We start from the raw sequence: 19,937 nt of genomic DNA, 5'->3' as shown, positions 1-19,937 counted from the left end.
TCAGGTGATCCGCCCACCTCAGCCTCCCAAAGTGCTGGGATTACAGTCATAAACCCAGCCGAAAGTAGATGATCTTTTTGTTGTTGTTTGTTTGGGTTTTTTTTGAGACGGAGTTTCGCTCTCGTTGCCCAGGTTGGAGTTGCAGTGGTGCGATCTCGGCTCACCTCAACCTCCGCCTCCTGGGTTCAAGCGATTCTCCTGCCTCAACCTCCTGAGTAGCTGGGATTACAGGCATGAGCCACCAAGTCCGGCTAATTTTTGTGTTTTTAGTAGAGACGGTTTTCTCCATGTTGGTCAGCCTGGTCTTGAACTCCCAACCTCAGGTGACCCCCCTGCCTTGGCCTCCCAGAGTGCTGGGATTACAGGCGTGAGCCACCGCGCACGGCCTGAAAGTAGATGAATTTTAAAGATGCATACAATTAATAAAGATACCTTACGTATCTTTAAATTTTTTTTTATAGAAACAGGATCTTGCTACATTGTCTAGGCTGGTCTGGAACTCCTGGCCTCAAGCGATCCACCTGGGCCATCCAAAGTGCTGGGAAAGACGCCTGTAACCCCAGGCTAGACAATGTAGCCAGATCCTGTCTCTACAAAAAAACACAAAAATTAGCTGGTGGCAGGCACCTGTAGTCCCAGCTACTTGAGAGGCTGAGGTGGGAACTCAGGAGGCCGAGGCTGCGGTGAGCTGAGATCGCACCACTGCACTCCAGCCTGGGTGACAGAGTGAGACCCTGTCCCAAAAATGCATAAATAGTAAAATTAGTGAGAGTGAATGAGAGATGGGATATGTAAAGGGAGTGGGAGGAGTTAAGGAGTAACTCCTCGGTTTCTGGCTTGTGTAAGAATAACTTCTGTGATTGGTGGGGAAAATCCACCAGAGTTCTGTTAAGTGTTGTTCATTTCCTGTCCCCCGTTAGGGGTTACCCCTTCCATCTTAAGCAGGATATTCTAGGATCTCTCAGTCTCACAGCCTTGCCCACCAATAACCAGCAGGTGAGCCCCCTCTCCCCAGACCTCTAGATCTGCAAAAGGCAACCTGGAGGCAAGGAAATCCCCAGCTGTGAGTAGCCATTCAATTCTGGTGCTGTGGTAACTGGGTTCAAAAACAATGAGTCTTGTTACCTACCCGTAAAATGAAAGACACCTCATCAGACACCTCACTGGATTGTGAGGCTCCAAGGAGCACACATATTGTTAGGCTCAGTTCGATTCCCTCCAGCCCTCTCCGCCCGTTTGAAGGCAGTTCCTTATCCCGGAGACAACGTACAGATGTTCTCTCTTTCCCTCTTTATTTTTTTTAAGACAGGGTCTCTGTTGCCCAGGCTGGAGTGCAGTGGCGCGACCACAGCTCACTACAGCCTCAACCTCCTGGGCTCAACACGATCCTCCTGCCTCAGCCTCCAGAGCGGCTGGGACTACAAGCGCGCACCACTGCACAGGGATTATTATTATTATTTTATTATTTTGTAGAGAAACGGGTGGGAGTGGTCTCGCTATGTTGCCCAGGCTGGTCTCAAACTCAGCTCAAGAGATCCTCCCGCCTCGGCGTCCCAAAGTGTTGGGATTACAGGCGCCTGCCACCGCGCCCGGACGCAGATATTTTCTATGGGCATCTGGAATGGCGTCCCCAAAGCTTGGCGCCGTGCTATGGTCAAGCCGGGTCGGGGGCTCGGGCCAGCCTTCAACACCGTTGGCAGCAATCGGAACGATCAACTGTACCCTCAGTACCGCGACCTCGCCCGGTCCTGCCAATGGCCGGCCCCTAGCCGGTCCCGAGGCCTCGCGAGAGCTCCCGTGGCTACGCCTTCCCCGGCCTCGGAACGGCCCCATCCTTCCTCTTTCCCCGCCTCCCAGCGGCGCTCCACTCTCGGATTGGCTGATTGATCCGAGTCAGTTTTTTTCCTCGCCAGAAAGCGGTTCGACAATTGGTCCTTCTTTTGGCCCCTCCTGCGATGCCCGCGGATTGGACGGCTGAGTCTGGCTACGCGGGCCTCCGCGGGAGCGCGACCGGGCCAATCAAGAGCTTGGCGTATTTTACAAACTGAGAAAGTAGCTCCAGCAGTACCCGAGAGAGTCAGAAGAAAAGCGGAGGAAGCTGGGTAGGCCCTGAGGGGCTCTCGGCAAGGTAAGGCACGGGGGTCTTGGAGGGAACGAAGGCTGCTGGGTTCATAGGGAGGAGGACAGTTTGGGGCCCGAGGGCGAAAGAGTAGGCTCGGGGTGTCTGGAGATAGCACCCATAAGAGCGGTCTTGCAGGCGCCGGGGGCTTGTGGGCGCGTGGATTAGGGCGGAGGTATCAGGGATGGCAGGACAGGTGCCCCGAGAACTGGTTGATCTTTGATCTTAGATTCTGCCTGCCTTCTTCCCCTTCTCAATTGTAGCCATCATGACCACCCGGCAAGCCACGAAGGATCCCCTCCTCCGGGGTGTATCTCCTACCCCTAGCAAGATTCCGGTACGCTCTCAGAAACGCACGCCTTTCCCCACTGTTACATCGTGCGCCGTGGACCAGGAGAACCAAGATCCAAGGGTAAGAGGGGCCTAATGGGGGAAGCCAGTAGTCACACCAGTAATGCACCCCAACACTAAACCTCACCTTTTTGTCCCCGCTCCCTCCCCTAGAGATGGGTGCAGAAACCACCGCTCAATATTCAACGCCCCCTCGTTGATTCAGCAGGCCCCAGGCCGAAAGCCAGGCACCAGGCAGAGACATCACAAAGATTGGTGGGGATCACTCAGCCTCGGAACCCCTTGGAAGAGCTCAGGCCTAGCCCTAGGGGTCAAAATGTGGGGCCTGGGCCCCCTGCCCAGACAGGTACCTGTTGGAGCCATGGTAACACGGCCTCCATGGCTGAGTAGGGGACTAGGAAGGGTAAAAGTGGGGTTTTGGGGTTTTGCACTCACTCCTGCTGTCTCCTACTTACTGTGATAGTCCTGGTCCCAGCTCCTGGAAAGCTCTTTACTCTTAGAAGATCTCCCTTTCCTCCAGCAAAATGTCATCTCGCCAGGTGCCATGGCTTGTACCTGTAATCACAGCTACTCAGGAGGCTGAAGCAGGAGGATCACTGGAGGCCAGGAGTTGGAGACCAGCCTGGATGACAGAGGGAGATCCCATCTCTTTAAAAAATAAATAAATAAATAAATAATAAATATCACTTCTTCTGAAGCCTTTTCCAGTTCCCCATGTCACAATCAGTTGCTCTGTGTTCTCCTAATACTTTGCAGCACTTCTTTTATAACATGTATATACCTTGGCTTGAGTCTGTTACCTGTCTATAGTTTGATGATAGCCTCTTGAGGATAGGGGCTTTGTCTTATTCTTATGGGACCCCAGTGCTTAGAATAGTGTCTTATGTAACATTCTATGAACATTTGGTGACCAGGTGTGGTGGCTCACGCCTGTAATTCCAACACTCCTCCGAGGCAGGAGGATCATTTGAGCTCAGGAGTTTGAGACCAGCCTGGGCAACATAGTGAGACCCCATCTCTTTTTCTCTTTTTTTTTTTTTTTTTTTTTTGGAGACAGAGTCTTACTCTATCCCTCAGGCTAGAGTACAGTGGCATGATCTCGGCTAACTGCAACATCCACCTCCCAGGTTCAAGCGATTCTCATGCTTCACCCCGAGTACCTGGGATTACCAGCACCTGCCACCACACCCAGCTAATTTTTGTTTTCTTTCTTTTTTTTTTTTTTTTTGAGACAGAGTCTTGCTCTGTCACTAAGCTGGAGTGCAGTGGCACGATCTTGGCTCATTGCAACCTCCACCTCCCAGGTTCAAGTGATTCTCCAGCCTCAGCCTCCTGAGTAGCTGGTACTACAGGCGCGCACCACCAGGTCCAGCTAATGTTTTTTTTGTTTGTTTGTTTGTTTTTGTAGAGATGGGGTTTTACCATGTTGGCCAGGCTGGTCTCAAACTCCTGACCTCAGGTGATCCACCCGCCTCAGCCTCCCAAAGTGCTGGGATTACAGGAGTGAGCTACCGCACCCAGCCAATTTTTGTATTTTTTTAGTGGAGACAGGGTTTTGCTATGTTGGCCAGGTTGGTCTCAAACTCCTGACCACAGGTGATCCACCCGCCTCGGCCTCCCAAAGTGCTGGGATTACAGGCATGAGCCACTGCACCCAGCCATCTATTTCTTAAAAAAAAAAAAAAAAATAGCCAAATTCAATTGAATGAGTCTCTTGCTCACCTTGTACCTCAAAGTTCCTATGCTAGGGGCCCTATCCCCCTCAGCCTTCCCCCTTCCTTTTCCTTCTCCTCTTTCCTTGCAGAGGCTCCAGGGACCATAGAGTTTGTGGCTGACCCTGCAGCCCTGGCCACCATCCTGTCAGGTGAGGGTGTGAAGAGCTGTCACCTGGGGCGCCAGCCTAGTCTGGCTAAAAGAGTACTGGTTCGAGGAAGTCAGGGAGGCACCACCCAGAGGGGCCAGGTAATGAAACAGGATGTGAGGAGACCAGGCTAGGGGGCGCTGAGCGGGGCATCCTGAGCAGTGCTGACAGACTCTGTTGGTGTCCCAGGGTGTTCGGGCCTCTGCATATTTGGCCCCCAGGACCCCCACCCACCGACTGGACCCTGCCAGGGCTTCCTGCTTCTCTAGGCTGGAGGGACCAGGACCTCGAGGCCGGACATTGTGCCCCCAGAGGCTACAGGCTCTGGTGAGTGCCCTTGAGGGGCTGATAGTCGGTGCTTCTGGGAGCTCCTTCCAGGGACAAAGCTGGGCTCTGGGAGAAGAGGTACCTCATGATGAGGCAAGGGATCCTACTGGGGGAGATGTGGTTGGTGGTGAGGCCTGAGGGTTTGGGGTCCACCTCTGATTCCGTTTTCATCTCTTGCTCCTGTGGATTAGATTTCACCTTCAGGACCTTCCTTTCACCCTTCCACTCGCCCCAGTTTCCAGGAGCTAAGAAGGGAGACAGCTGGCAGCAGCCGGTGAGAAAGGAGAGGGTGTGGGAGAAGGTCATCTGGAAAAGAATGAACCAGTGTCTGATACAGGAGTCCCCCAGAGTTGGGGCCTTCCAGGAGCTTTAGGACTCCCCACCAACTCAGGAGGGGAAGCAAGAAACCTGTGATTACCCGGGATGAGCCCTTGGGATAGGGTTCAGGCTTTCACAGCCAGGCCTCAGTGTGACATCAGTTTACTCAAGTCATGGGGGGACAGGGAGGACAGAAATGTGCTATCTCTTTTGTTTAGTGGCTAGAGTATAGACTGTGGCAATAAGTGGGATTTGGGTTTATATCCTAACTCTTAACACTTACTAGTTGTGCAAGCTTGCCTTCACCTCTCTGAGCTTTGGTTTCTTTGTCAAGTGAGAATAACATTTGTACCATCATTAGTTGTCATGAGAATGAAATGAGATGATGTTTGTAAAGCACTTAGCACATGTCCAGCTCATACTTGGTATTCAGTGACCGCTGGCTAATGTCCTTATTGTCATCAGGACTTCAGTGAGCCAGGCCTCAGGATTGCTCCTGGAGACCCCAGTCCAGCCTGGTAAGTGTGTCTGGCTGTGGGGAGAGAACAGGGGCAGTTGGGCTGCCTGAAGCAGGGAACAAGACCAGAGAAAACTCAGCAGGCTGGGAGGGAGCATGAGGAAGTGGGAGGCCGGGAGGCTAGGTCAGAAGGAGAAGGAGAAGAGACCTTCTAGATAGGCCAGCGGTTGGCACAGTTGCACTTTTGTCTAAGGAGATGGTCTCCATTTCGGCCCTCTCTCTGCCACTTCCTGCAAGATTTATCTTCCACTCACTGTTTATCCCCAGCCCCTAAGTGCCATCACCACATCCCCAGCCTACTCAGACGTTCAGATTAATAAGTGTTTACTGAGATAGTGTTGGGTGTTGAGGGGCTGCTGGATGGGTTTTTGTCCCTAATAGTGCAATGGGGCCTATTAAACTAATATACCCTCTTCAGAAGTTGCAGAACCCTGTGCCAAACTTTGGTGGGTGTTCTAGAGTCTACAACAAATGTCCTGTTTCTTCCTAGCTTTCTCTCTTCCTAAAGGAGAACGCGAGGTTGTCACTCACTCAGATGAAGGAGGTGTGGCCTCTCTTGGTCTGGCCCAGCGAGTACCATTAAGAGAAAACCGAGAAATGTCACATACCAGGGTGAGATGCGACTCTCCTGGGATGGTGGGTGGGAGGTGCAGGAGATGCTTGGGAGAATTTTGCTGCAGCAGCCAACACTGAGAATTGTAGGTAGAGCCAGGAAGTCCTGGGCCTCAGGATGTTACTGGGTAGGTTTACCCCAGATGCACCCAGTCCCTCTCCAATGTGAGACTGACCTCTCTTTATCAGATGTCTGGGGCCTAGGGTGAGAGGTCATATTTGTATCACCATCAGATCAGTGCTAAGGGTGAGACAGATCTGACACTTGTCAGCCAAAAGCATTCATCCCTTGGCTCCACAAATATTTACTGAGTAGCACCAGCCTACTGAGTGCCAGGCTCTGTTCTAGGCTCTGGACATATAGCACTAAACAAGTTCATATTCTAGAAGGGGGAGACAAGAAATAAACACAGGTATAAAATAAATAGTGTCTCAGATGATGGTAAGTTCTCTCTAAAAAAAAAATAATAATAATAATAAGGCACTAAAGGGGAATTGGGAGCAGGGGAGTTGGTATTGCAATTTAAAATAGATTGGTCAGGGAACTCTCACTGAGAAGATGATGTTTAAGTGAAGACCAGGGGTTGGAGGAGGAGTGAGATATGTTGATATCTGGGGGAAGGAACATTCCAGGCCAAGAGAACTGAAGAGGTAAAGGCCCTGGGGAGGGAATGTGCCTGGTGTGTTTGAGGATCAGCAAAAAGGAGAGGCCAGTGAGATTGAAGCAGAGTAAGAAGAACAGTAGGAGATAGGGTTTTAGCGATAACACGATCAGATTGGGTAAGGAATTGTACACCAGTGTAAGTCTTTGGCTTTTCTTGGAATGAGTGGAAAGCCATGGGGAGAGGGGTTGATCAAGAAAGTGACATGATTTGACTTAGGTCTTTTTTTTTTTTTTTTTTTTTTTTGAGATGGAGTTTCACTCTTGTTGCCCAGGCTGGAGTGCAATGACACGATCTCCGCTCATCGCAACCTCTGCCTCCTGGGTTCAAGTGATTCTCCTGCCTCAGCCTCCGAGTAGCTGGGAATACAGGCATGCACCACCACGCCTGGCTAATTTTGTATTTTTAGTAGAAACAGGATTTCTCCATGTTGGTCAAGCTGGTCTCAAACTCCTGACCTCAGGTGCTCCACCCTCCTCGGCTTCCCGAAGTGCTGGGATTACAGGCCTGAGCCACCATGCCCGGCTTGACGTAGGTCTTAAAAGAATCACACTGGCTGCTGTAGTGAGAACACGATATAGGAAGACAGCCAGGCGTGGTGGCTTACTCCTGTAATCCCAGCACTTTGGGAGGCCGAGGCGGGCAGATCACGAGGTCAGGAGATCGAGACCATCCTGGCTAACATGGTGAAACCCCATCTCTACTAAATATACAAAAAATTAGCCGGGCATGGTGGCGGGCACCTGTAGTCCCAGCTACTTGGGAGGCTGAGGCAGGAGAATGGTGTGAACCCGGGATGCGGAGCTTGCAGTGAGCCAAGATCGCGCCACTGGACTCCATCCTGGGTGACAGAGCGAGACTCCATATCAAAAAAAAAAATAGGAAGACAAAGGGGGCGGGGATCACTCTTCCACCTTTTTCTTCTTCACAGGACAGCCATGACTCCCACCTGATGCCCTCCCCTGCCCCTGTGGCCCAGCCCTTGCCTGGCCATGTGGTGCCATGTCCATCACCCTTTGGACGGGCTCAGCGTGTACCCTCCCCAGGCCCTCCAACTCTGGTTTGTGTCAACAACTGGGGGCTGGGCAGGGGCAGAACAGTCTGGCCGGAGATCCTTGCTATGTCTGGGTTTTGTCCCTGCTCAGCCACCCACATCTCTCCCCAGACCTCATATTCAGTGTTGCGGCGTCTCACCGTTCAACCTAAAACCCGGTTCACACCCATGCCATCAACCCCCAGAGTTCAGCAGGTAAGAGAGGGCATGGGGAGGTGGCTGGCATAAGTCACAGCTAGGGGAGAAAGGAGATGGATGGGTACAGGAGAGAGAAGACAGAAGCAAGGGGAGGCTGAGTGCCATCTGTGGGTGTCAGCCCTTGCTGACATCTCACTTCTGTGCCAGGCCCAGTGGCTGCGTGGTGTCTCCCCTCAGTCCTGCTCTGAAGATCCTGCCCTGCCCTGGGTAAGTATCAGAAGCTTCCCCCTACTGAGATCCCTTGCCCTGTGCTGCCAGCCTGGAGGCCCTGGAGTTTGAGGCACATGTGCTTTCTGGGCCAGGCATGGTGGCTCACACCTGTAATCCCAGCACTTTGGGAGGCTGAGGTAGGAGGATTGCTTGAGCTCAGATCTTTGAGACCAGCCTGGGCAACATAGTGAGACCCTGTCTCCACTAAAATTTTAAAAATTAGAAAGTGCTCTCTGGAAAAGCTGCCTAACTCTCACTGCTTCTCTGCTGCCCCTCCTAATGTACATCTAGGGCCTCTCAGTTAGGGGCTTCAATCCATTCCTCATGAGGGTGGGACTCAGGCTGGTCTTTCTCCTGCCCCAGCCTGGCTTGCTTGTGTGCCTTGTTCCTTGGTGACAGGAGCAGGTTGCTGTCCGGTTGTTTGACCAGGAGAGTTGTATAAGGTCACTGGAGGGTTCTGGGAAACCACCGGTGGCCACTCCTTCTGGACCCCACTCTAACAGAACCCCCAGCCTCCAGGAGGTGAAGATTCAAGTGAGTCTGTGTGGCCAACAGCTTTGATGTCTATTGAACAGTGACTGGGCTGAGGAAGAGGGAAAAGAGATGGGGGATCAGGAATAGGACAGTGTGGGTAGACTACTGAACGCACATCTTGATGTCACACTGGGGTGCTCTCTCCCACCACAGCGCATCGGTATCCTGCAACAGCTGTTGAGACAGGAGGTAGAGGGGCTGGTAGGGGGCCAGTGTGTCCCTCTTAATGGAGGCTCTTCTCTGGATATGGTTGAACTTCAGCCCCTGCTGACTGAGATTTCTAGAACTCTGAATGCCACAGAGCATAACTCTGGGACTTCCCACCTTCCTGGACTGTTAAAACACTCAGGGCTGCCAAAGCCCTGCCTTCCAGAGGAGTGCGGGGAACCACAGCCCTGCCCTCCGGCAGAGCCTGGGCCCCCAGAGGCCTTCTGTAGGAGTGAGCCTGAGATACCAGAGCCCTCCCTCCAGGAACAGCTTGAAGTACCAGAGCCCTACCCTCCAGCAGAACCCAGGCCCCTAGAGTCCTGCTGTAGGAGTGAGCCTGAGATACCGGAGTCCTCTCACCAGGAACAGCTTGAGGTACCTGAGCCCTGCCCTCCAGCAGAACCCAGGCCCCTAGAGTCCTACTGTAGGAGTGAGCCTGAGATACCGGAGTCCTCTCGCCAGGAACAGCTTGAGGTACCTGAGCCCTGCCCTCCAGCAGAACCCGGGCCCCTTCAGCCCAGCACCCAGGGGCAGTCTGGACCCCCAGGGCCCTGCCCTAGGGTAGAGCTGGGGGCATCAGAGCCCTGCACCCTGGAACATAGAAGTCTAGAGTCCAGTCTACCACCCTGCTGCAGTCAGTGGGCTCCAGCAACCACCAGCCTGATCTTCTCTTCCCAACACCCGCTTTGTGCCAGCCCCCCTATCTGCTCACTCCAGTCTTTGAGACCCCCAGCAGGCCAGGCAGGTAAGGAGTTGGCTGGGAAGGAGTGTGAACACAAGAGGTCCTCACCTCACTGTGAGCTGCACACCTGCCCTGCCCCTACCCCAGGCAATCTCATGCTTCCACACCTTCCACCCTGGCCCAGCCTGGCTCTCCCTCAGGAAGAGGGGAGGGGCTGCACTTCCAGCCCTGTGCTCCTAATTGGGTTGGCCGTTGGTGGGGGAGGAGGAGAGGACAGTACATGGTGGAAGTATAGGACCCCAGACCCCCCTCTAAATTTTCCATGCCCCTCAGGCCTCAGCAATCTGGCCCCTCGAACCCTAGCCCTGAGGGAGCGCCTCAAATCGTGTTTAACCGCCATCCACTGCTTCCACGAGGCTCGTCTGGACGATGAGTGTGCCTTTTACACCAGCCGAGCCCCTCCCTCAGGCCCCACTCGGGTCTGCACCAACCCTGTGGCTACATTACTCGAATGGCAGGATGCCCTGGTGAGACTCCAACCCACAGCCCAGCTGTGGCTGCACAGTGAGCCTGATGGGAGGTGGGGAACAGGGACAGGGGGCCACCTGGGCTTCTTCACAGAGAGGTCAGCAGGAAGGCTTGGCTACAGTGCAAGGTTGGCTGAGCTGTGACAAGGTCTTCTCTGTCTCCAGTGTTTCATTCCAGTTGGTTCTGCTACCCCCCAGGGCTCTCCATGATGAGACAACCACTCCTGCCCTGCCGTACTTCTTCCTTTTAGCCCTTATTTATTGTCTGTCTGCCCATGGGACTGGGAGCCACCCACTTTTGTCCTCAATAAAGTTTCTAAAGTATCCACGTGTCTAGCTAAGTGTCCAAACAGGCCAGCTACTGCTGTCACTCTCCCACTGCCCACAGGATGGCAGTGTCCTCCAGCTCAGAGGCCAGCCCTGGGCTCTTGGGATCCCCCAGGCTCCCATCCAGAAGCCGTCCTGAATCCTGAAAGGGAAGGAGGAAACCCACTCCTGCCTAGCCCACCCCCTTGCAAGCTCTGAGCCTCCCACTCCTGCCAAGCCCACTCCCTCGAAAGCTCTGTAAATATGTTGGCGGGCAATTGGAACCCCTGTTCCCCTTGCTTTTTGAGATCCGTCCCACTTAACTTGCAGGAGCCCTAGACGACTCCTTCACCCCCTAGAGCTCCTCTTCTAGAACTCTCTGCATGCATTGGGCAGAAAAGCAGAAGCACCAGACCCAGACCTTTGGACTCTTCCCTTGTTAGGCTGGTGTCTCCCTCCACCTACAGCGTGAGGCCCCAAAGCTCTCCTGAAACAGACCATCCTTCTTCCTCCCCATAGCAGAGTAGAAGCACACACACACACACCCCTTTTCTGCCAGAGGCAGGCCTTGCCTGGAATTAACTAAAACTTTGCCTCTGGCAGGGACTGACAGCACGGTAGGAGCCCTTTAGAGGAATGAGGGAAAGGGTCCGCCACTTTCCCCCCAGTCTATGCACCAAGTTAAGCAGCCACACACAATCCCCCAACCTCACTTTATTAGAAGAGGCAGCAGCAGCTGTAGCCCCAGGGCCTAGTCCGGATAGGGGGGAATGGGGACTGTACAGAATGCGTTTTAAATGCCAGGAAAGAATTCACTGGTTCCTCCAGTTCACAGGAAGGCTGCCAAGGCTGGAGCCTGAGCCTGAAAGTGGAGACGAGGGGACGAGAGGGTGGCGAGAGAAAGTTGTCGTTACGGAGAACCTGCACTACCCTGTTTTAATGTCTTCTCTTGCCTAAATGGGCTCCTCCTGTTTCTGTTATTTCCCTCGCAAGCTGCGGGAGCTTCCCTCCGGCTTTCTGGGCCTCTGAGTCCCGCTATTAAAACTGCTCCCCATCTCTGTACAAAAGAGAAAGCCACGACCTCTGCCCCTATGGGGTCCAGCGCGCACTTGGGTGCAGGTGATCCCTCCGGAAGTCGCTCTGCTCCTCTGGCCGGGTCTCCTCCTCTTCCCGGCCACTTATACCCTTGAGCACCAAGAGTTCGCCCATTTAGGCCGCCTCCGGGAACGGAAGGGTCCACCCCACCGCCAGGCTCTCAAAGGGTGGGGTGGCGCCTCGGGTGGGGAGGGCTGGAGGTGGGTGAGGACGGGAGAGAAGGGGCGAGCGGGGGCACGGGGCGGGGCCGGCTCAGTCGGGGTAGATGATGAAGCCGGAGAAGGTGCTGTACTTGTTGGTGTTGCCGCCGTGCACTTTCCCGCCGTCCAGCTTGATGAAGACCTCGTCGCCCACGTCCAGGTGCAGAATGACGCTGTTGCTGGCGTAGTCGTAGTTCTGGTCCGCGTCCTGAGCAATGGCGCTGGCCCGGACCTATCGAGGGAGAAGAACCTGCTCATGCTCTGTGTGGAGCTGGGGTGACGAGAGGGGTCGGGGCGGCTGGGCGTGCGAAGGCGGCCGGGCAGCCGCAGCAGGGGCTGGGGAGGACCAGGGAGGAGGGTAGGACATCACGGAGTTGCTCCAGCTCTGCCATTCACTAGCTGTGTGACGCGGAGCAAATTCCACGCCTTTTCTGGACCTCGAGTTGATTTATAAAGTGAGGGACAATAATAGAACCCACCTCATAGGGTGTTAAGATTAAGTGAATTACTACATGTGAAGTGTGTTCAGAAGAGTGGTTTGCTTTTTTTTTTTTTTTTTTTTTTGAGATGGAGTTTCGTTCTTTTTGCCCAGGCTAGAGTGCAATGGCACGATCTCGGCTTACTGCAACCTCCCGGGTTCAAGCGATTCTCCTGCCTCAGCCTCCCTAGTAGCTGGGATTACAGACGCCCACTACCACGCCCAGCTAATTTTTTCTATTTTTAGTAGGGACGGGGTTTCACTGTGTTGGCCAGGCTGGTCTCGAACTCCTGATCTCAGGTGATCCACCCACCTCAGCCTCTCAAAGTGCTGGGATTACAGGCGTGAGCCACCGCGCCTGGCTCAGTGGTTTCCATTCTTAAATTATTTTTAATGCATTTTCAAATTACTATTCTCATTTTAAAAATAAAATTTGTCGGCCAGGCGCGGTGGCTCATACCTGTAATCCCAGCACTTTGGGAGGCCGAGGCCGGCAGATCATCTGAGATCGGGAGTTGGAGACCAGCCTGACTAACATGGAGAAACCCCGTCTCTACTAAAAATACAAAATTAGCTGGGCGTGGTGGTACATGTCTGTAATCCCAGCTACTCGGGAGGCCGAGGTCGGAGAATCGCTTGAACCCAGGAGGCAGAGGTTGCTGTGAGCCGAGATAGCGCCATTGCACTCCAGCCTCGGCAACAAGAGCGAAACTGTCTCAAAAAATAAATAAAATAAACTAAAAATTTGCCTATAGGATAATTTCTAAAATTCTGAACCGGCTGGGACCTCCTGTCAGTCCTCATGGAGGGTTGGCTTCCCCAGTGGTGGGGCATAGGTGTGCCTGTGCGTGTGCATAGGGTGCGGGCCATGATAAGGTGCACTGTTGCGCTCTCGCCTGTGGGCACGGATTTCCCGACCAAGCACCCACTGGTGCCCAGGCGTGGGGGGTCGTCTTCTGCCAGAACAGGGAGCACTTCCTCCCCTCCGGGCTCATGGCGGTCGCTTCGGGCCTTCAGCCCCCCTCTTCTAGAGAGTCCCACAGGGGCTGGTTATTAACTCATTAATTATTCATCATTATTCTAATCACTATTTACCGTCCCCAGGGCCGCAGCGCCCGCGCCGAAGAATACAGAGTGGGAGCTGCGCAGTCCCCTCCCCCTCTGAAACCCGCACGAATTAGTTACACACTGGCCCCCTCCACCTCCTCCCAGATACCCTGCATGGACCAAGCACACCTACTCGATGTCATATACAGATAGACACCGCTCTACTCTCACATCGCACTCCGCACTCACACACACTCCCTGACACACATACATATTCTTTCACTCCATGAGGACGAACACTCACTCCCTTTCCCCGGGTTCCTGGGGCAGCCCGGCTGGGATGAGATCCCAAAGCAGGTCTGGGGGCAGGTAGATGCTGCCGCGGTACCAGGCTCCTGCAGGCCTGAAGCTCCTGGGTCGCCACCACCCCCTTCATGCGGGACATCCAGAGGTCACCACTCAGCCCCAACCTCCCTCTGCAGCCTGTGCAGCTCTGGCACCTTCTCCCACCTACCCCACACCTGTGGCCTCTAGTTCCCACTATGTGTGAAATTTTGGTGCTAGAGCTTAGTCCTTGGGGCTATTCCCCGAAAACAGAGGCAACAGTGACTCCGACTGCCCACAAGGGCAGGAAACTGTGGAACCTGGATACTGAGAGATTGCTAGGGAGGGTGTGGGGCCTACAATACCAGGCCAGGGTCCAAGGCTATTCTACCTGTCCCTTGTCTCTTTCCTCCCCCAAATCCATTCATTCCAGCCCCCTGGCTGGCCCTTGAGCTGCCAAGCCACAGACTCTGCTGAGGGCAAGGCCGTTCTAGGCCCCCAGCCCTGGGGTGAGCAACAGAACAGCTGATCGGCAGGTGAAGTGAGCAAGTGAATGTTTTCTTCCTTTTATACCTTTTCCTCAAACATCCAACCCGAATGCCCTCAACATGAGAACAGCTGCTGACTTCCTATTGCCTGAGACATGGATTCCATTCTAATTCGAAGGAGCCTAGACTCCAGTTAGCTGGTCCAATGCAAGGCTGAGAGACCCAAAGGCCAGGGGGGCTGCCGCAGAAGAAAGGATAGCCCGAGACAGGACGAGAAAAGAAGCGAGTTGGCAGGGCGAGACACCAAAGACATCTGGTGTTGCCCATAGTTGCAATGTGAGGTCGCAGCTGCAGAGACACTCAGGTTTGAGTCCTGAGTTCTAATTCTAACACCATTCCTACACTCCGTGAGGCCCTAGGCAGAAGGTTTTCCTTCTCTGGCCCCCAATTTCCTCTGTGGGTAAATGAAGTCATCTATCGTTCTTGGCAGCCTCGCGTTCCTGGATTCAGTGACGCTGTTTCGGGGAATAATCTCAGGTTGTGGGATGAGTGCAGGGAGATCTAGAGAGCGACCAGTCTGAGCTGGGTTGGGGGGAGGGGCATCTCACCTGTCCGTTCTTCATGAGGTCGGCCCACATGCTGGTGCCGTCGCCGCCGCGCATGAGCACGTGGTAAGCGAAGAAATAGACGCCTGGCATGGGGCAAGTAAACTTGCCGCTGGCTGCCTCGTAGGCGTTGCCCACGTTGGTCACCACGTCGTCGAAGCGCAGCACCTCGTAACCCTCGTGGGGCCGCCGCAGGCCCGCGTAGAAAGCAATGCGAGGCACGTAGCCGGCAGCGGGCGCCACCCCGCCCGGACCTGGACCGGGAGGGCCCGGGGGGCCTGGCCTGCCGGGTTCTCCTGGGGGCCCTCTTGGACCTGGTGGTCCAGGGGGCCCCCGCAGGCCTGCTTTCCCGCGCCGGCCCACCTCTCCCTTGGCGCCTGGCGGGAAGGGGGGCACGGAAGCAGGCGCGCCGTCGGGACCAGGGCCACGGGGCCCATGCGGGTCGCACACCATGCGGCAGCGACCCAGCATCTCGTAGTGCGCTGGCCCGCGGGAGCTGTGCACCAGCAGCGGGATGGCCACCAGCAGCAGCAGCACCATGGCCACTCCGACGGCCGCGCCCGCCACCCTCTTGCGGCGGCTCAGCCGCGACGCGGCCAGGGCCAGCAAATCTTCCTCACTCTTGGGCGCAATGGCTGCCGGGGCCGGGGCTCTCCGCGGGCCAGGAGGCGGTGACCCGCCTTGGGCCTGGGTCTGCACTCCCCCGACGGCTGCCCCCCGCTCCCCTTACCCTGCCTCTGCGGGCTCCAGCCGCGGCGGTGCCGCTCCCCAAGCCGTCCGTCAAGGGGAGGCCCCTCGTGGGTTACGTCAGGGGCAGCTCCCGACGGTCCAGAGCCAGTGGTCCTCTAGTACCCTCCCGTTCAGTCCTAACGATCCTGGGCACCTGAGATCCGCGGCTTCTCGGACGGCTGGTTTCTTAAGGATCTGAAATGCCTGCTCTCCAGACCGCTGCTCTCTCAGGGATGGTGCGGTGCCTGGGTCCCAGACTGCCCAGATAGACCACTCCCTGATGGAGAGGGGACTGCTCCCCGCGCTCCGGACGTCCCGGGCTCTGAGCTGCGGGTGCTGCTCACCGGGCGCGATCTCCTAGTAGGTTTTGCGCTCTGCCTCTTGGCAAGCACCGACTCACCTTGCTACCGCTGCCGCGGCCCCAGTCCCTGCTAGAGCCCTGGCCCGCGCCTCTCTCCTGCGGGCGCGGTCCCTCTCCGCCTCCCTAACCTTCCTCCCCTCCCTCCCGGGCGCGGGTGGTATGAGGCGCCGCGCGGCGGGAGCCACTATAAGCGGCCAGAGGCGGAGCGACCCCTGGTGCCCAGAGTGGGAAGTGCGGGGGCGGGGCAGGCGGCGGCCCCCACCCACGTCCTCCCCGCCTCCCCTCCACTCCCCCACTGCCCCTAGGTTCCTTCCCGGCTCTGAGCGGGTTCTTCAGGGTTTCGCGGCCCCCGCTGTATCTTTACTTTCACCCTTTACCCGGAGTTTGGCATTCTCAGAGGCCAGAGGAAACCCAAAACAGCGATGGGATAAAGAGGGGTCAAGATACAAACACGCAGAGAAGACAGGGGTAGATTCCCGAGCTAAAATGAGGGGGAGGGACCTCACAAACAAACAGAAAACAAAATAAGAAGGGCTAGAAAAGATAGAAATTCACCACCCCACGCACCTCAGCGCCCGTGACCGAATAACATGGTAAAGGATTCAACTGATACTAGTTGGCCTGAACTGGAAAAGGCAAATCTCTAGCCAACCCTACCCCCACCCCTCAGTATTGGGGCGCGGAGCGGAGTGTGTGTGTGTGTGTGTGGTGTGTGTGTGTGTGTGTGTGTGTGTGTGTGTGTGTGTGTGTAGAGAGAGAGAGAGAGAGAAAATAAGAGAACAGATCAGCCCGGGGGAGCAAGCAAGAAACCGACAAGAAAGCAGAGAAGGAGCGACAGAAATCAAAGAGAAGGAAAGCTAGATAGAGATGCAGAGACAGAGACAAAGCTTCGAAAAGAGACGGACTGACAGCCCCAGAGGGGGAGAGGGAGAGACAGAGACAGAGGAAGAGAGACAGAGCCGGGACAGGTTGACAGATCGAGAGAGAAATGTAAATGGCGCGCTGCAGAGAGACACCCAGGTCCGTGTTTGGACTCCAATGTGACATATCAACTGTGGGGAAGACGCGGGGGCAGGGCGGCTCTGCCAGCAGTGCTAGGCTCTGGGCCTGTGCATTGTGACAGTGTGCTCCAAAGTGTGGAGGTGGCCATGGGATCCTGGCCCTGTGTGTCCCTGGGTGAGTGCAATTGTGGATTGTGTGTTGTCTTTGTGTATGTATATGTGAGGGCTGTTTGAAGGGAGGTATTTGTATTTGTCTTCCTCCTAGTCCCTCAATTTGGAGCCCACAAATGCCATTTTTCCTACCTTGGGACTGAGAATGAAGGACTCTACTGGACACAGAGGAAGTCAGAAGACAGCTGTCTTCTCATTTGCCTGCCCAGCTCAGCCCAATGCCACCCCTGCCCTGGTCCCAGACTTATCCAGTCCCAGGAGTCTCTGCCCCTTCCTCCTTCTTCAAGAGTTTGTTGTTAGATGAAACCCAGAGAAGTTGGATCCCACATAATGGGTATTTGGGGTGGGGGTTGAAGTTGGCCATGCAAATTAATGTAAGTAAAATGCAGATTACGTGCTAGGCACCCTCCTGTAAGAGGGGACTGTATCTGTCTTTCAGAGCGGCCAAGACATTGCTAGACACAGGCATTGCTAGATCAGAGTCCAGAGAAAAAGCTACTGGCTGCATCCTCTCTTAGGGCCTGGGCCTTCTGGGGAAAATGTCTTGCTCACAGGGACCCCAGAGGCTAGGAAAACAGGTTCTAGGACTGGTAAAAAGTGGGGGCATTTGGAGACCCTGGAGGTGAGCAGCTGCAAAGGCCTCTTAGAGACCAGGATAAGCCAGGACTATCATGTATGGGAGTACATTGTGTAAGATGGAGGGCACAGGGCACACCAGGGCATGATTATTGGATGGAGAGTGATTTCCTCCTCTCTTGTTTTCTGTACTCCTTCCTTGCACCCCCGACCCCCGCCTCATAATGATGCTGGGAGAGAGAGGTTCCTAAGGCTGGGCCTGTGTTGGGGGTTGGGGGAGGCCCCTACATGTCTGCAAGGAGTGGGAGAGAAAGGATTGGCAGTCTGTGGGGGAGGGGCCTCCTCCTCCAACCATAAATACAAATTTTATTCAAGGTCTTTGTCGCCATTTGTCTTCCTCGGGGGGCTGAGGGCCGTGTCAGCCCTCTGCATGTCTAATTCCGGATCTGCTCCCCCAGGCTGGATGATGGATGGATCAGAGAGCAGGCCCAGGCTCACACCAGCCTCCCCTGCCTGATCCTCAGGCCCCATCCACCCTAGGTCCTGACTCCTCTCCCTCCCTTTTCCCTCCCTCCACTCACCACAGACCCCCTCTGCCCAGCCACGCTCCTCACTCCACTCATTCTACTCACCAAGGTCCCCTTTTTAAGTCCCTCACCTCAGCCCCTTTCAGGTCCCAGTCCTCTTCTCTCTAGAGCTTCCCCTCTCCTCCCATCCCCAGCCCAGGCTGTGAGATGTGGTGACCAGCAGGGCTGCAGGCAGCAGCGGATCTGTGTGGTGGGGGGAGCCGGCTTGGCTCACGGGGAGCTGAGGGGCCAGCTCCATGAATTTATTCATGTTCTGTTGCTCTTTTCCCACACTCTGGAATGAAGCTGCCAGCTCACCAGGTCCTTATTGCTTCCCCTGCAGCTGCCACATTCTGCCAAGAAGGGACCTGGGTGGGGCCAAGGCCAGCCTGTGCACCTTAGGCCAGAAGCCAAGTGTCTCGGCTCGAGGCAATGCTGGGGCCCAGGCCAGGGTCTGGGACAATTTTCCCAGAACTCCTCTGGCAGCCAAACTGGGAAGCCCCAGGGAGGTGGTATGGTTGGGAATGGGAAGTAGGTAGAGAAGGGTGTGCTGCAGGACAAAGAAGGGGCAGTGGAAGTGGGGGGCAGAGTTGGCAGGGGGAGGGGAGAGGAGAGGAAGCCTTTAACAGTTTCCTAGGCTCCCCCATTTAAAGGTTAATGCAGCCTTCAGACAGACCAGTCTGTCCTCGACTCTGCATTAGCCTTGACCCTAACCCCTATTTATATACTCGACTCCTCTTCAATCCTAAAATGAATTTTAACTCCATAAACTGACCCTAAATGGAATGCCTCCCTCACCTGTCCTGGAACCCAGGGGGATCCCCAGAATCCCCCCCAGGGCTATAGCTAGGTGTGTGTCAGAGTTCTGAGGACCAGACTTTGGATTAGCATGTGATTAGCATATGATTTGCATGTGATATGTGCCTTCTACTCTGCGGAAGTTTTCATGTTAAAATTTTATGAAGTCTAGTGGAAAGGTCCTGGCTCCTTGAAAGTTCTCTCTTTTTGTTCCTTCTCTCACACTTACTGTCACTGACCCAGACCCCCTCAAGGGAAGAAAGGGGGTGAAGAGGTGAGCAATAGAGGGCCCTTGGGAGGGAAGGTTCCAGCAGCATGATATGCCTGCATCACTTGAACATGCCTCAGTTTCCTCATCAGTAAGAGAAGAGAAACCTCCTCGCTGCCTGACATTTTATCAAGATCTAAGGAAACACTTTTTTTTTTTCCTTGCACTCTCTCCTTCCTCCCCGTCAGGGCCCGTCACAGTGTGGTTCTCCCTACTCATTCCCACACTCTGGCTTTCAACTCCCACATTGAAGATCACATGGATCTGGAAGCAGCCTGGGTTGCCTGGTAGCAGTCCTCTAGTATGAAGACAAGGGAATCCACGTGAGAGGACAGGGGACGGCATGGAAAGGGAAACAACATTATTGAGTCCTTATTGTATTTTAGGGCTTTAACATGCAACTTCTCGTTGCATCCTCACAGCACCCTTTAGAGTTAGATCTATTGTCCCCATTTTAAAGATAAAAAAACTGGGGCCCAGAAAGGGGAAATGGCTTGTCCATTATCACCCTGTAAGGGATAGTCCTGGAATTAGAGTTATGACCTCCTGGCTTCCTTCTCAGTTCCCTAGAGGAGACAAATGGCACCCAAGGCAGTGGAAGAGTGAGAGAGGCAGGCCAGGAGTGGGCAGTGAGATTTGAATGGCTTCCGGGAGACTTTTGTATGTGAGGCCAAAAGGGTTGGGTCTTGGCTCCGTGTATCCCCCAACCCCCACCCTGACACTGTTAAGCATGATGCCCAACAGG

The 19,937-nt window shown here is 54.7% G+C and overlaps 2 protein-coding genes across 10 annotated transcripts; one reads left to right on the top strand and one right to left on the bottom strand.

Moving 5' to 3' along the window:
- The first annotated feature begins 879 nt into the window (after positions 1-879).
- Positions 880-10,503, top strand: TROAP (trophinin associated protein). Of its 8 annotated transcripts, XM_063786719.1 has the most exons (17): positions 924-996; positions 1,914-2,128; positions 2,383-2,531; positions 2,624-2,816; positions 4,275-4,432; positions 4,521-4,658; positions 4,850-4,932; positions 5,442-5,494; positions 5,984-6,105; positions 7,699-7,827; positions 7,933-8,016; positions 8,167-8,226; positions 8,629-8,763; positions 8,917-9,345; positions 9,433-9,715; positions 9,986-10,179; positions 10,345-10,503. In XM_063786719.1, the coding sequence occupies exons 3-17, from the start codon at positions 2,388-2,390 to the stop codon at positions 10,387-10,389; spliced, it is 2,250 nt and encodes a 749-aa protein (XP_063642789.1). In that variant the 5' UTR covers positions 924-996; positions 1,914-2,128; positions 2,383-2,387; the 3' UTR covers positions 10,390-10,503. The 8 variants fall into 8 exon arrangements, with proteins under 8 accessions (XP_016778971.2, XP_063642788.1, XP_016778970.2 ...); XM_016923482.4 differs by having other exon boundaries at positions 880-996; positions 8,917-9,715; XM_063786718.1 differs by having other exon boundaries at positions 920-996; positions 9,433-10,179.
- Positions 10,504-11,184: 681 nt separating this feature from the next.
- C1QL4 (complement C1q like 4) lies at positions 11,185-15,989 on the bottom strand. 2 transcript variants are annotated; one of them, XM_016923479.4, is made up of 3 exons: positions 14,726-15,989; positions 11,873-12,012; positions 11,185-11,670 (listed from the first exon to the last, which is right to left on the bottom strand). In XM_016923479.4, exons 1-3 carry the CDS (start codon positions 15,260-15,262, stop codon positions 11,664-11,666), a joined length of 684 nt encoding a protein of 227 aa, XP_016778968.1. In that variant the 5' UTR covers positions 15,263-15,989; the 3' UTR covers positions 11,185-11,663. The 2 variants fall into 2 exon arrangements, with proteins under 2 accessions (XP_016778968.1, XP_522377.1); XM_522377.8 differs by having other exon boundaries at positions 11,185-12,012; positions 14,726-15,987.
- Positions 15,990-19,937: the final 3,948 nt, after the last annotated feature.

This window comes from Pan troglodytes, chromosome 10 (assembly GCF_028858775.2).
Source record: "Pan troglodytes isolate AG18354 chromosome 10, NHGRI_mPanTro3-v2.0_pri, whole genome shotgun sequence".
Lineage (NCBI taxonomy): Eukaryota > Metazoa > Chordata > Mammalia > Primates > Hominidae > Pan > Pan troglodytes.
This window is presented reverse-complemented; position numbering and strand designations above follow the sequence as displayed.

Excerpts from the sequence above, each read along its gene's own strand:
- TROAP (XM_016923480.4), top strand. The coding sequence starts at position 2,388 with ATGACCACCCGGCAAGCCACGAAGGATCCCCTCCTCCGGGGTGTATCT. Across the intron at positions 2,532-2,623 it reads AGGAGAACCAAGATCCAAGG|AGATGGGTGCAGAAACCACC; the intron begins GTAAGAGGGGCC and ends TCCCTCCCCTAG. Across the intron at positions 8,227-8,628 it reads AAGATCCTGCCCTGCCCTGG|GAGCAGGTTGCTGTCCGGTT; the intron begins GTAAGTATCAGA and ends CCTTGGTGACAG.
- C1QL4 (XM_522377.8), bottom strand. The coding sequence starts at position 15,262 with ATGGTGCTGCTGCTGCTGGTGGCCATCCCGCTGCTGGTGCACAGCTCC. Across the intron at positions 12,013-14,725 it reads ACCTCATGAAGAACGGACAG|GTCCGGGCCAGCGCCATTGC; the intron begins GTGAGATGCCCC and ends CTCCCTCGATAG.